Raw genomic sequence first — 15,651 nt, forward strand, 5'->3', positions numbered from 1 at the left:
TAGATCAGCGTGTTGGAGCTGGAGAAAACAGACATTTGGGCAGCGTGCCTTTCAAAAGCAGCAGCTTTACGGCTAAATCTCAGTTGGTCTAATAAAAGATATTACCTTTCCTTAACAACCTCACATAGCTCATATCCTCAAATATTAAGTGTTTCTTTTCAAGATGGAACAGAAGGTTGTTTTCTTGCCTGCTGTCCCCCACTTCAGCATCCTTTTCCCTGCCAGAGGGGTTGCTGTCACATTGCTGCGGTGCCGTGGTCCTGGGCTCCTGCTGCCGGATGTGACCAGGAGGGCTCTGGTGAGCTCGGTCTGCTGGGGAAATATGAATGTCCCCGTGCCCTCTGTGCCAGCGTGGACTGGAGAAGGTGCTCCCTTGAGCTGGCCGAGAATAACCAGGCAAAACTAAAGCAGGAATGTTTTTTCCACCACTGCAAACCTGGATGTGAGATTCACTGATGCAGATTTGCCGGGTGTGCTCTTGGCAGAGATGCAGGAGCTGGTTCCCAGGACCCTCGATGGCTTCTGCTTTCTTTCCAATAGAGAAACTCACGGACCTTCATCACGTAACAACAGACAGGAGTAAAACAAATGGCTCCGGAGCAGAGCAGTAATGCATCTGCGCGATCCCCGTCCCCGCGCGTACGTGCACAGCTGGTGCGGCGTGTGATCCCGCTCGCGGGGACGAGCCGTGTCTGCTCGCCCCTCTCCAGAGCCGAGGTTACTCCTGCCTCTCCCCTTCCATCTCTCCTTATTCCCACTTGTTCTTCTTCCCAATTCTGAGACTGCTTTTCCACCACGTACGCGGTTTGCTGCTCCTTCCTATAGGATGTGAGTCAGTCGTGATCTGCATTTCGTCCCCGTGCGAGGGCTGTCTGGCTGCACTTATACGTAGCTTATTGCTCCAGCAGGAATATGCTTATGGGGAGCCCATAGTCCCATGGGTGTGGGGCTGGGTGGAGGCTTAGGAAACCTGAACCTTGCTGCCATCTGCCCTGGCAGGTCACTGGGTAAGTCTCTTCCCTTTCCATATCTCAGATTTTCCCCATCTGTACAAGGGACAATGCCACTTCCCTCTTTTGTCAAATAATTAACAACTAGGGATGGAAAAAGGCTATTAAGAAGCTGTGTGTTGTTAGGACTTGGACTCTGCTTTACATTGTTGAAGGGTTTTAATTTCTTCCCTTTCTGTGTGTTTTTGTTGTGCTGCAGACTAAAACCTGGAATAAGAAAAGCGGGGGGACTCTTGGAAAAGACAGCACCAAGACCAGGAAATACGTACAGCAAAGCAGAAATTAGGGCAAAGGGTATTTTGCTTTGATGCACGTTAATGTAGCTTTAAAAGGAATTAATTGAAAAAGGAGGAATTAACACATTTCAAATGCCTTTTTAATGATGCATTGAAGCCAGCAGCATACATGCCAAATTTCACACTGGCTGCCCGTTCCAGAGCCTGATTTACAATGAACCCCTGGAAGCCAGGCTGTGGGATGGAAAGGCTCTTGGCGAGCCGCTAATGCCAGCCCCGGCACCCAGGACAACCCAAAGGCATTTTGGGAGCCCCATGTCCCCCTCGCCGGAGCTTTGGGAGCGCTGGGAGCTGTTCCATCCCTTGTTGAATGCGCAGAGGAGTGGGAGGTTGGGGTCTCCTGCCATGGGGTTTGCCCCAGCATGGGGAGGGATGCTCGGAAGGACAGACCCGCAGCTCCCAGCACGGATAACTGGGCTGGTAATTCACCAGTCGCGTTTCTGCTCCGTGGCTTTGTTATGGGAACATTGATCTGTTGCTGGGATTAACCTCTCAGAGTTTCCAGTGGGTTGGTCTTGCAGTTATTAATGAAACTGGCTGGAACTTGTGTTGACCTTGGCAGGGGCCCCAGTTGGCTTGGAGGGAACTGGCAAAAGCATAATCTCTAATTGAGTAATCCAGTGCTGGGGGAAGGGAGCGGAGGGGGCGGAGGAGCAGCCGTGCTTTGGGCTGGGAGAGCCGCGGTGCTCCGAGCGCGGCAGCCGAGGGCATCAGCGAACAACACAAGTGAGGCGGCATCTCGGTTCCTGCACCCTGGGCTTCCTCCTGCAGAAACCAGCCCTGAATTCCAGCGCCTCCCCGTGATTTATTGCCGCGGAACAATAGCGCGGAGGGGCTGGAGAAGGAAACGAAGCTGCGAGCGTTGGCCGTCCCAGGCACGTGCCCTCACGTAGCCTCCGAGTCTTCAGCATGGGTCACGTTGGGCTGTCCCGTCCCTGCCAGAAGTGGTGGTTCGCTTGGGAAAAGGAGCTCTGGGCTCGTTACTGGGGCTGTTGATGAACGTCTGCAAGCGGGGACCCAGCGACAGGGGTGCCCTCCTTGGCCGTGCGCCTCTGCTGCAGGAGAGGGAGCTGTTTCCTTGGCCAGATGTGCTTGTGCCCACATCTGGTGAGGTGGGGAGGCTGGTGGGTGGCTGCTGGCGAGCCCCGTGGGATGTGGTGGTAGCACCGATGGATTGGGGACACGGCAAGGCTGCATGTTTGCTCCGGGTTATCCGAAACCCAGGTGAGGCGCAGAGCTCAGCGCCGTGTGCGGCTCCATCAGCCTCGTGAAAGCTGAAACGCCTCAAACAACTTGCCATGAGAAGAAAAATAATTCTCACCCTGTGAAGGGTGAAATGCCTCAAACATCTTACCACAAGAAGAAAAACTGTCACCCTAAGGACTGCAGGGTGCTCACTGCAAAGCCCACACGTGGCGTGTGGCCTCCCAACCCCTTCTTGGAGGAACAGACTCCTGTTGAAGTGCCTCTGTCCTCAGGTCTGAGCTGTGAAATGCAGCAGTTTTAGCGGGTGCAAATGTACCTACGTCTTTCCTGCCTTTGTCCTCCTTTCTCTGCAGAGCAGCGTTTCTTCTGAACTCCCCGTGCTTTCCCCGTGGTCCCGGGGCCGGTGCTGCGGTTGGGTGCCCATCGGCAGCGAGGGTGCGGGGTTGTCGGGTTCAGCAGCTGTAGGAGGATCCTCATGCTACGTGTTCGACATCCACCCGTCTGCCGGGTGGTTGTTCGGGTGGTTGTTCACGCTGTCGACTTGTGCCTGATAAAAATCTGATTGCAAAAACCATTCGGTGGGGCGGGGGTGGGGGAGGGAGGACTTTGAGTTAGGGCAGCAATGATTCAAAAGCTATTTCTGGGAAGATGAGGGAGATGTTGGCATTCTCTGCCATTCCAAACATATTTAAAAGCTGAAATATTTGCATTTTTTGCCTTGTCACAGCACAAACACTTTTGGCTGGATTTCTCCCTTCCCCTGCTTTCCGGGCTGCTCCAAAGATCGTTTCCGAATGGCAGGAGGATGCGTGTGAATGTGTGGACTCCTGCTCACCTGCCCGTGATCTCGCACACCTGCAGGGCTCATCTCTGCCGGGCACCCCGTCCGGCTGCTGCGGCGTTGTGCCGGGAGGGGACCGTCCCCCGTTGTGCCGCGGCCGTGCCGGGAGGGGACTCGTCAGCACCGTGCACCGGCTTGGGGTGGGAAGCCGGGGGAGCAAACAGCCGGAGGGGTGTTGTACCTGGAGCAGGATGCTCCGTCCACGCACGGACTCACGCGGGTTTCACGTGAAAAGCCGATGTTACCAGGCACTGCATGGTCCTTATGAGATGTTTGGCTCCTCCAGCCGGCCCTGGGGCAGGAGGTTAAAGGGCAGGAGCACTGAGATTGACAAAACAACTGATTTTATTCCATTTTTCAGCTGAATTTCCCATGGCTGGAGAGCTGAGCTGTGGCCTGAGAGGCTCAGGCACAGCAGGTAAAGCCCTCGTGGGCTGTGGAAGTGATCCGGGGGCAGGATGTAAAACTGAACTTGACCTTCCCCGAGCTGCCCACAGCCTGGCTGTGTCCTGCGCTGGCCCCCGTCTGTCCCCAAGCCACCGGGCGCAGGGCCGAGGCTCAACACGGCTGGAAAACCCACCGCAAACTGACGGTGCCTCAAGCGCAGGTGGTTGTTTTGCACTTCTTCGGCTCATTTGCGGTGATCGACATCCAAAACAACCTTTTAAATTGCCTTTCAAGCCGTAGCGGTGGAGAAGGCGGCGTGATAAGGCTGGCTGCTTCTCGGGAGCCTGCTTCATCATTTACATAATTGGACTTTTCTGTTCCGTTCAGTCAATATCGCAAGGCTCGCGCAGTGCAACATCTCACCTGATCTGCTTGAGGGAAAGTCAGTCCCTTGACTGTGTCTCACCCCTGTAATTGGAAGAAATATTGCCGGCTCTTTCTGCTTGCAGCACGGCAGCGTTGGGAGCTGCGTGTGCTCTGTGGATTCATGGAGATTTTTCTTCTCCATCTTTGAAGTGTTTGTACATCTGTTACGTGTGCCTATTTTTTCTTTAACAGCAAGGATTCTCACATGCCCTGTTATGTCCTGGAAATGCAGGACAGCAAAGCTGTTATAATTTCCTACTTAACTTGGTCAGTCCTCAGTTGGGACGTAGGACACGGGTTGCTGTGGCAGGACCTGGCACGGGGCTCCTGTGGTTGCTCCAAAGCTCGGGGATGGTGCAGGTGAGGACGGCTGTGCCGCCTCTCAATCCATTTTTGCACATTTGTGGTAAAAAAGAAACTCCCACCTGGAATAAATTTCCAGTGAAGAATTCAGCCCAGGTACCAAGAGTGATGTCCTGGGTGTTTTCTTCCTCCCCTGCAGTCTCAGCCTGATCTTCTCTTGCCCACGTCTCTGGGATCCCCGCGCACTCCGGGATGGGGTACGTGATTCTTCCTGCTTCCCTGTGATCTGGCTGGTTAGTGGAGGTGACAGAGCAGCAGGAGGTTGTCACCGATGGCAGATGGAGGTGGAGCCTCCTCGTTCAGCACCCTGCGCACCTCTCCTCTTCCATGGAGGTTTGGTGGGAGCAGCTCAGGTGTCTTCTCGGCGAACATGCAGCCCCGAGCACACTTTTGGGGCTGTACTTTTCCACTGTTATGAAACGCAGCCCATCCACGGTTCTGACTCACGCAACGAAAGCCAGCGCGTTGTGACACCGATCAGATTAATTTTACGTGCTGTGTTTGGAGGAGGAGGGTATTTTGTGCTAAATCCTTCCTTCCCGACGCCGGCTGGAAAGCCGTGGAGATGCAGCACCAATGGATGGTGTTTTTCTGCTGCTGCTGGAGGGGACGGGGTGGGGAAGTGATTTCAGAGATGGATTTGGCAGAGGGGAGTTGCTGCTCTTTGTGCCTGTGGTGATGGAGCTGTAATAACGTACTGAACATGGCAACAGCTCTTGCTAAAGCTCCGTGATTTCACGTCCGTGCTTCGCGGAGCCTCATCCCTTAACAACACCCTCAGCATCGATAACAAGAGAGGAGCTGTCGAGTGCCAGAGGGCCTAGTTACAGTCGCTCGCTGAAAACCTCCTTTCTTTTTGGACGCAAATCTGCTTTTTAAACAAAAACTCTTTGGCTGTGTTTTAGACGGAGAACGTTCGGAGGGTTTTCTGGCTTGCTCCACCACGAGATGCTCCGCACGGGGGGGCCGAGGGGCGCTGGACACTGGTGTGCGTCAGGAATGCTGGCTGCGCGCTGGGCGAGCGGAGAGGGGTTGTTTTAGGACAAGCTGACAGGCCCTTGGCTTGTTCTGCTGCTCGTGAAAAATGTAATTCTAATTCTTGGCACCTTTCTTGCAGGCGGGTGGGGAGCGGGAGCGCGGCGGAGCTGCTCCCTCTGCCCTCGGAAACGCGCTTTTGCCCAGCAGGAGCGAGGTGTCCTACCCCTGCTTTGGTGAATTGAAAGCAGAAATTAGTGGCGGGGAGGCAGCGAGGGATGAAATGATCTGAACCACCTCCTCAAGGTCCTGGCCTAGATGTTGTTATGCTTTGGTCATCTTAGGGCTTCGTCCAAGCACCTTCTGCATGCAGCCACGATCAGCCCAGCTCCTGCTCGCCGTCCTCCCGCCCAGGGCTGGCAGCCCCTTTAATCCCGAGTGCAGGATGTGTTCCGGCGGGAAGCAGGGGACACGGGGAGCGCTGTCCCTTGGCAGTGCCTTGTGGCAGAGGATGGGGTGCCTGGTGCCTCCACCACATCCCCAGGGGACCCCCTGGGGCTGCAGAGTCCCCAGCACCCCCGCCAAGGCCACAGCGGGCACTTTGTCACCTGCTCTGCGTGCACGGTGATGTGTCCTAGACTTGCCTTTGAGCAGCCTGCTCCGATCGCTGCCCTGCCAAGGGATTTCTCTCCTCCCTGCGCTGTTCCCCGAGGAGCAGCAGCGATCGTTTCTGCCTTCTGATCTCGCCTTGGATGCCATCGTTCCCATGGCTGCTTGAGAAAGAGCCATTGCCGAGCGCAAATCAAGCCATCCCGCGTGGTTACGCGGCCAAACCAAGCGCAGACCTTTACTTGAGGCTGTTTTTCAGGTCTGTGTTACTTTATCTCGCACCAGCCATCGCAGGGGAGACGCAGAGCAGATTGCCCCCAGCAGCTCTGTGTTTCTGCCTTGACAGAGTGGCAGATGTAACACAGGAACATTACGGCATTTCGAACACTAAAAGCTACTGAAGAATAGTCAGGTATGTGTATATAGATATATAGTGTACATTCTACTAATACCTTTCAATATATTTGGAGAGGGATATGTAAATTCACGCATCCATGCGTGTTTTGTGTGTATATACTTTTTCACTGTTTTTTAAGTAATTGAAAAGCCTACATTTTTTACATGTGCACATACACATATATGCTGCCCTACCTACTTGTAAGCTGTTTTTTCAAAGGCTTCTCCTGGCTGTGCAGTTCAGCGATCCTGCCTTCAGCAGCCACACGGAGAAAGACTTACAGTCTCGAGCAAAGCTAAATATTGATTTGAGTCAATCTGGGTGCACTTGGAGACATCACTAGTGTTCATGAATACAGCATAATCGCTGATCAGAGCGGGGAAATTTCATCATAAAGGCCCCAAAAGGGAGGTTTATTATTGCTTTCTTCCAAATGCCTGAATTTTATTAGCTTCAGTCATTCTTGGCAGGGCGGTGGAATGGGATTTTATAGTTAGCAAAGGAAAAGTAAACACAGTAATCATTTCACAGCCCTGTGCCTGCCAAACCAAGATGGAAATTCCAGCCTTGGTGGGAAGCTGCTGCTTTGCTAACAGATAATAACAAATTCACTGTGAGCTTATTCTTGTTCTGGGAGCCGAGATGTTCGGGGTTTTTTACTGTAACACCCTGGCCCGGAGACACGGGTGCTTCATGCGTTTCCGCAGGACCAGCCTGGGCAGGGGTTTGCAGTTCGAGTGACTCCCACAGCCATTTGCAATTAGAAATGGTGCTTCTGCCCTGAGCCTTCGGAAGCTGCTTTACCTGGCGCTGTTGTTGGTATTTGGTGCTTCCTTGGTCAGTCTTGCTCTAATCATGAAGCTGAGTGATGGTTGAGGAGTGTTGGGCTTGAAGACACCGTGATGGTTCCTGCACCCTGAGACTGTCTCTACCTGCTGAATAGAGGGGGGAATATATTATGGCAGAAAAAAATCTCCAAATGTATTCAAAACGCTCCTGAAAGGTTTGTTTTGCACGCTTTTCTGGGCTTGTCGGGCTGCTGGCCCGTGTCTGGACCTGCACCCGCCTGCGTTTCCTGCTCCTGGGGGTGCTCTTTCCTCCCACCTTCCTGCCCCGCCGGCCGTGGGGACAGCACTGGGGACAGCGCTGGGGACAGCCGGCACTGCCACCCCCGCCTGCTGCCAACGCGGCTCAGGATCCAGCCTCTGGGTGGAAAAAGAGAAGGAAACGGCTACTCAACGAGTGTTGGGGCACCCCGTTCCACGTGTCCACACAGTTATTGGCACTGCAAACCACTGAGCGCAGCCGGCGCTGGCTCCCGTGGCCGGTGCAGCCCGCGTCGGGGGACGTGCGGGGGGCTGCACCCGCCTCTCGCCATGCACAGCGGTGTCAGCACGGGGCCCTGTCCATCCCCCGTGCATCCTGGGTGCTTTGGGACCACGGCTGGTGCAGTTCAGCAGGAGCTGTTGCGGTAGGACAAGGGGAGATGGTTGTAAAATAAGGAGGGGGGATTCAGGCTGGACATGAGGAAGAAATTGTTGCCTCTGAGGGTGGTGAGAGCCTGGCCCAGGTTACCAGAGAGGTGGTGGATGAACCATCCCTGGAGACATCCCAGGCCAGGCTGGACGGGGCTCTGAGCAACCTGAGCTGGTGAAATGTCCCTGTCATGGCAGGGGGGGCACTGGGGGAGCTGGGAGGTCCCTTCAACCCAGACTATTCTGTGATGTGTTTGTATGGGCTGGTGGTTGGGTTGGGCAGAGTTGATATCCCCGCTGTGTCCAGTGAACATGTTGGGGACCATGGGCCAGCACCCACTTAAAGCAAAGATGCCAAAGCAAATGGTGAGTTCAACAGGCTTCAACAGGTTGGCTGCACAACGCGTCTCAACCACCCCTAAAATAGTCTTGTGTCTTGCTTGAGTTTGCTTTCTCATTCAAGCCCTTTCTCAGCAGCCAGCTCAGCAGCCAGGATTCAGGGCAAAAATAATTTGGTTGATGGTTGTGCAGGGAGGATGGAGGGAGGGAGCACGAGCAGCTTTTAGGTCTGTCTTGCTTGCAGCGGTGCTTAGAGCTGTCTTCATTCGTTCCCTTGCTTCCCCTCTAAACCCAATGTCCTGTCAAGGTGACTTAATACCGGGTGCTGGTCCAGGTTAACTCCTTTGACACATCCCCCCGGACTGGGCTGCCCCGGTGTCCCCCGTTTGGATTTGCAGGGCTGGGGAGCCCCTGGTCCCTCCTCTGCCTCCTTCCTCCTCCTGGCAATAGCAGGAAATTCAAATGTTTCTGAAGAGCAACATTTCCATTTCAAAAGCTGTTCCCTCAAGTGCGTCTGGAGTAGGATTTCTCTCCCCCACACTCCTCTCTGAATGGGAGCCTTAGAAGTCTCATTTCCTCTGCTTGATAACAGCAGGCTGAGAAGGGCTTTTGTCTTTTCATTTCCCCTCGATTTTTTATTTTTAAATAACTGAGGTTTTTCAGTGGTGGATTTTCCCTCCTGTGTGTTTGCCCACGTGCTGGAGGATGCACCTGGTGTCACCCCGTGAATGAGCCAGAGCTTCCTGGGGTGCAGGGCGGGAATCTGGGGATTCGGGGGGCTCGGCCGGGCTGGGGTCCTGCTGCCCTCCCCGCTTCTGCGGGCCCAACGCGTGCTGGTGCATTGTCACACCGCGGTGGCTTTTGTGCTTCCACTTGAGTATTGTACTACTATAAATTAGGGGTTTTTTTCTGCAAAAGCTTTTTGTACAAAAGGTGAACTCCATTGTACTTTTAGCCTGGCACCTGAGGCTTGAGGGCCCTCTGCTTTCTTGAGGACCAGCTGGGATTTGGGGGGGACTCTTCCAGCATCCCCAGATGGGAGGGAATGTGTCCGCTGCTGTTAACGTGGACCTTAATGCTCCATCCCTGTGCGGTTGGTGTCCTGGAAAGACTCAGACCTTGCTTTAGTGCGTGTGGCAGCTGAAAGAGGATGGTTGTGTTGCAAAAAACCCAATAATAATAAATAAAAATAAAGTAGGAGGCTAAAACTTTGAAAAGCACAGAATAAGTGTTACGTTCCTCTGGGGTTTGTTGGGTTTGGTGAGGAGGTGCTTCCTGGGCTGCTGGAGGAGGTTTTGGGGTGTTTTGGGGAACCCTCCTGCCAGCGTGGGGAGAAATGCAACAACAGGAGAGGGCGATGGGCACGTGAGGCCGCGTTACCACGTCCTGCGTTTCCGTGGAAGTCGTGGCAGTGACTCAGAGGCTCCTGTGAAACCTGCAGGCGGTTCCAGGGAAGCCGAGGGAGGCTGGAGCCCCAGGGACCGGCTGCTTTGTGGCAGGAGCCGAGAGCTGCTCCGCCGCCTTTGCCGTCTGGTTCTGCCAAGCCGGGAGGTGTTAACCCCACCACCCTGGCCGGGCTTCAAACTGGGCCATTAAAAATTTGCCTCCCTACCTTTGTGTTTAATGTAATGGGAGGCGTTTTTCACAGCTCGCTCCTTTTTAAGAGAGGTGTTTTGTGCCTCCCAAGTGTTTTGGTGAGCTCGGGGCAGCCTCGTCCTTTTGGCCTCTATAAACCAATGGGATGTCTTAGTCACTGAAGTTCTGAATATCCTGGTGTAGGATTTTGACACGTGCTTAAGCGGGTGGCTGATGTACCTGGTGCCTTTCTCATGCAAACCTTTGGTGGGTGGTCTCGGGCTTTACCTGCTGGCCAGACCACGACTCCTGCACCTCCTCACTTGTTGCTGTTGGCCCGGAGCACAACACGCGTGCCAGGAAGGTCCTTCCAGATCAGCCTTTTTCCTCCTCTCTTTTCCTTCTCTTCTTTTCCTCCTCTCTTCTTCTTTTCCTCCTCTCTTCTTCTTTTCCTCCTCTCTTCTTCTTTTCCTCCTCTCTTCTTCTTTTCCTCCTCTCTTCTTCTTTTCCTCCTCTCTTCTTCTTTTCCTCCTCTCTTCTTCTTTTCCTCCTCTCTTCTTCTTTTCCTCCTCTCTTCTTCTTTTCCTCCTCTCTTCTTCTTTTCCTCCTCTCTTCTTCTTTTCCTCCTCTCTTCTTCTTTTCCTCCTCTCTTCTTCTTTTCCTCCTCTCTTCTTCTTTTCCTCCTCTCTTCTTCTTTTCCTCCTCTCTTCTTCTTTTCCTCCTCTCTTCTTCTTTTCCTCCTCTCTTCTTCTTTTCCTCCTCTCTTCTTCTTTTCCTCCTCTCTTCTTCTTTTCCTCCTCTCTTCTTTTTTCCTCCTCTCTTCTTTTTTCCTCCTCTCTTCTTTTTTCCTCCTCTCTTCTTTTTTCCTCCTCTCTTCTTTTCCCCCTCATGACCTGGAGCTCCCCAGAACCCCACTACACTTGCTTGATCAGTTCAACGTTCCCCTACACAAGCACCAAAATGAGATATTTCTTAATGTATTTATTTGGCCACCCTTTCAGAGTTAACAAAAGGCCAATCACTGGCACAGAGCAGTCTCGCCAGATGTATCAACTGCGGCAAAGATGCTCAAAGAAGAGGTTCCCAGAATCTTTCTGAACGTTGCAGAAAGGCATGTTTTCCTGTAAACTTGTTCTTGGAAGCAGCAGAGTTGTTTTGGCTGAAATTTAGTATTTAGAACAACAACCAAAAAAAAGGCTAAAAATGCCTGAAGCGAATATTCAACATGGAAAATTTTAGTCCAGAAAGTTAATGTTTTAGCAAACTCAGGTTCAGCTGAAAATCCAGTGCTGCAGAAGTTGGGCGGGTCTTAATGAGAGGTGGAGTGATTAGCTCCTCTTTGTAATGAGTATGTGAGAATTCATCACTCCTGCAAAGTCAGTAGGGAACGTAAGCATTCAATGCAATTATCATCCGCTAATGGGGAAATGCAAGAAGCTAATGAGAGGCACAACATCCATTTGTCGGTGTAGCTGGGAGTTTGCCTGAGCGAGGTTTGCTGGATTCAATGCATTATTCTTGTCCATGAGCCGCGTTTGCTGGAGCTTCTGTCAGACCCTGCGATTCTGCGATCCTGAGCAGCATCTGTTCACTATAACGCTGTGGAACGGCGCTTTTGTTGCTGTTTTTGTTGGGTTTTTTTAGCAGAAGCAAGTTTTGCAAGACCAGATACTAGGCTTTGCTTAGTGCATTTAACCGTAGCACTCGCTGGTGAGGTTTTACCACCCTCGTAAATCTGCTGCTGGGGGTGGGGAGGGAGGGTCAGCATTTGGTACTGGTTTTGCAATTAAATTGCTTCAAGCTGTTGAAACATCGGGGAAGTTTTTTGACCTACTTTTCGTGCAAGCTTAGAAATTGTTGGGATGTTTTCTGCCCTGGCTGTGTGGAATTCAGCTGGATTACAGGGGAAAGGAATTTCATCGGCCTTCTCATAAAGTCACAGATTTAAAAAAAAAAAAAAAAAAGGAAATAAACTCAGGTTTGTCTTTAGATGGCTCGTTAGTCTTGAGTTTGAAGGGTTGGGAGGCTGAAAGAGCCATTAGCGCAGCAGATGGTCACGAACAAAACAATTGCAATAACTCGATGTACTTTTGACTGCCCAGGCTCTCTGGCTCCGGACTCGCGCGTCTCCCTGGGGAAATGAGATGTTGGTTTTCAGCCCCTTTGGCTTTTCTGCCCATGAGTGGTGTAATCTTGGGACTGCTGATACACTGGAATGGTTTAGACACTTTTCCCATTTAACAAAAATCCTTTAGTCTGTATTTGGCCCATCTAGAAGTTTTATATGTATAGTTTTGCCCTAAAGCCTGATGGATGGAGGCGTGGGGTGTTGGCTCTCCTGCTCCGTTCTCAATGCAGGGTGCGCGATGCCGCTCTGAGCGGGGTCTGGACAGGGAGGACAAGCTGCTGTCCCTGTGTGTGGCACAGCGTCGCACCATGGGGTTTTGAGGACTGTTTGTAGTTGGCGGAGTTCAGCGATGTTCTCTGGTTCTGTGCTGCCACGTGAGTCTCAAGTGATGGAGCCATCCCGGGTGATGGAGCCATCCCGGGTGATGGAGACATCCTTTGCAGGCTGCACTGATCACAAGCCTTCCCTTTGTGAATTATGTCCTTGCGGGGAATTAATTTGAGCAGCCCCAGCCCATCGTGCCTGCTTTTGGAACCCTCTCCAGCCTGCGGGGACGTGGGACGTGTGAGTGGGCAGGAGCTGCGGATGACACCTCTTCATCCCTCCCGGCGCTCCAGCACAAAACGCTGCTGCCGGCTGATAATTAGCAAGCGAACAGACTGTGGAAGAGGTGATGTTGGCACCCCTAATTCTTTGTCCTGGGCTTGGTGGAACATCACTAATGATCTGATTTAGGAAGGCAGAGAGAGACCAGGACTTACTGCAAGCACCGTGGTGCCGTGCGGAGCTCCTGCGGATCCCGGTTCCTCGGTACGCGCTGGTGCCACCCGGCATAGCTGGGGCTGTAGGGGCTTTGAGCTCCAGCAGCGTAGCCTTGAGGAGGCAGCTGGTGCGGTCAGGGGGTCAGAAAGGCCAAAATGGCTTGTGCGGCAAGAGTTGGGTTTTGTTCTTCAAGGCACTGATGGGCAGTTGGCTTATCCTTTTTCTTTCACCTCTTTCTCCCCTATAAGCCGTGGCTTAATAGCATGTATCAGGCTTGCTCCGTTAACGTTATTTATGCTGGGATTAAAAGCGTGTAGAAGAAGCACACCCGCCAAGCCTGGCCCTGCTCTTCGATAGACTCGTCGGTGATAATTTTCTTCACCGGCAGCGTCTCCTCTGGCTGTGGGAAGGTTTGTGCAGCCTCTGCCCCCCGCTCGCCCACCCTTGTTATCGTACAAATCACATAGTAATAAGTCCAGGAATAAACAGGAACTACAGTAGCTGTTAGCCGTGTATAAAAACAAATCACATGGAAACAGTATAATTACTGAGAAAATATCAACTTGAGTAATGCAGTAATTGTTTTCTTCCCTCCAGCAGATTTATTCCAGCTCTCCCGGCTCATGCTGGTTTCGAAGTCTGTGACTTCATGTTAATAAGAAGAATTTCACGTTTCGCACTGCAGTTGTTCAGAGCCTGGCTATGATACAGTCTGAAGCGGAGGGATGTATTTTGAGCAGCTTCTTGAGGGTGCAAGGAAACAGAGTTAAAATGTCTGTGTCCATCAGAGTCCACTCCTGGCCCTGGGTGGACTCTGGTCCTGGCAAACCTTTTCAACTCACTTTTGTGATGTAGAAGAAGGGCCTCTTTGTGCCTTGTATAAATGCGGGAGCTCTGCTTTATGGACTTCACCGTTGCACAGGCAAGAGTTTTATTTTGGTTTTTCCTTCTTGCTGCTCGTCATTTCTTCTGTTTAAAAAGGTGCTTGCGAAATGACAGTGACTGGTTGTTTGAGGTCCAGGGACATTGCCTCTCTCTATTGCTATAATCATCTCCTAATACTAGATGATGATGGTTTTTGTGCTGTGACTTGCAGCTATTCCCCTTATTCAGCTTTATTGCTGTTTCATTTCTGATTCTGCAAGGTAAAAAGAGAAAAATGTATCAGAAACCAGGTTTCCAAAGGGTTTTGTGCCAAGCAGGAGTTTAAAGATGCCCTGTCTTGCCTCTTGGCAGTTGTGAGTTGGTGTCTCTTGTTTCATGTGCACAGAGAGAAGTCTTTCTCTCCTGCATTTTTGGCTGCTTTCCTTTAGAAAAACCTACCCGCCTACAGGCCAGTTCCAAACAAGATGTTACGAGCACCTAATGTATCTCTTGCTTTTTGTGGTTGTCCTGCTAATCTTGCTCGGAAAACAAACCAAAACAAACAAAAACCACCAATAAACTCCCCCAATTATGCAGTAGGCTGGCGAATTTTGGTGTCTAATCCTGGGAAAGCAAAACGAGACAGTGAGCGGGGATTTCAGGTTGCTCCTTGGCTCCCTGTCCCTTGATGGCAGCAGTGGGAAGGATGTTGACGCCTTCAAGCTGCACCCAGCGGTGGTTCCTCCCTCGCTGGCTTAGCTAGAGCTGGGTTTAGCAGGGAGGAGGAGGAGGGCGCCAGTGAAGGATGCTGGTTTCTTGGGACATGACCTCTTTGGTGGGAAACGTCTTCTGGAAGTTGGCAGATGTGATGCCATCCACAAGAAGGGCTGGAATGAGGATGTGGGGAGGCGTTGTGACCGCGGGGTGCTCGGGGGTACCGGTGGTTTCTGATTTTTGAAGAGTCTTGTTGAGCTGAGAGCTTCTTGACCTGGAATTTAGAAAGGTGGCGTTCATCAATTCAGTCTTATTTTTATCTCAGCTGACCTCACCCATCCCCATTTCCTCTATTATTGAATGGATGCTTTCGATGTCCAACACTCTGAGCTCCCCCCAGCATTTAACAAGAGGTGGAAGGGGACCTCCCTGAAGGAGCTGGGGGTCCCCTCTCCCCTGGGGGCTGCCCGCGTAGCCCCTTCTTGTTTGACATGGTTAATGCTGCTCTACCTCATGTTGTGTTGAGAAGATGCAGCCTTGAGCTGGCTGCTGAGATGTGAAGGGATGGATGGTGAATACGGATGGATTTATTGATCCTGCAGGAACGTGGGTGGTACTGAAGGTAGCGGGAGCCTCTGAGGCTTTGGCAGGAGGAAGAGCTGCTGTCATGTCTGTTGGAGACTAACCTGGTGCTCTCCAGAGACATTGGAGGCTGCAGAGAACTTGGGTGATGTGATCTGGCAGCTGGTGCTGCTGAGCCGAGCAGGTTTTTTGGAGGGGGTGTGTGTCTCAGGCTGGGAATGGGCCAGGGAGCGCTGGCAGCTGCTGTGGGAGGATGAGAGGAGCATCCAAAGTCTCCTGGGAAGGAGCTGACCTGGTTGTTTTGTGCTCCCCAGGATCGTGGCCTGTCTGGCAAACTGGAGCCCGTGTCCCCTGTGAGCCCCGCGCACCCCGAGGCCGAGCTGGACCTGCTGCCGGCCCGGCTGTCCAAGGAGGAGCTCATCCAGAACATGGACCGCGTGGACCGGGAGATCACCATGGTGGAGCAGCAGATCTCCAAGCTGAAGAAGAAGCAGGTAAGTCTGTGGTCCAGAGGGGAGCACACATCCTCGCTGCTGCGTGCTGTCCTGCGCCCTGGCCTTGCCCACGCGCGTCCGCAGAGGGGAAGTGGCAGTGCCACCAGGACGGTCTGTGTTGCCACCAGGACAGTCTGTGTTGCCACCAGGACGGTCTGTCTGTGCCCATGCTCCCTGGCATGACATGGGGCAGTTGCTGCTGTGCCCG

The 15,651-nt window shown here is 52.5% G+C and overlaps 1 protein-coding gene across 10 annotated transcripts in view; it reads left to right on the plus strand.

Moving 5' to 3' along the window:
- The window catches only part of NCOR2 (nuclear receptor corepressor 2), a 213,224-nt gene that overhangs the window by 86,171 nt on the left and 111,402 nt on the right, over window positions 1–15,651 (plus strand). For all 10 annotated transcript variants that reach the window (XM_082066400.1, XM_082066408.1, XM_082066409.1 and 7 more), the window contains exon 5: window positions 15,264–15,443. In XM_082066400.1, the coding sequence (XP_081922526.1) occupies window positions 15,264–15,443 (180 nt within the window). The remainder of the gene's footprint in view (window positions 1–15,263; window positions 15,444–15,651) is intronic.

This window comes from Streptopelia decaocto (genome assembly GCF_964273445.1).
Source record: "Streptopelia decaocto genome assembly, chromosome: 15".
Classification (NCBI taxonomy): domain Eukaryota; kingdom Metazoa; phylum Chordata; class Aves; order Columbiformes; family Columbidae; genus Streptopelia; species Streptopelia decaocto.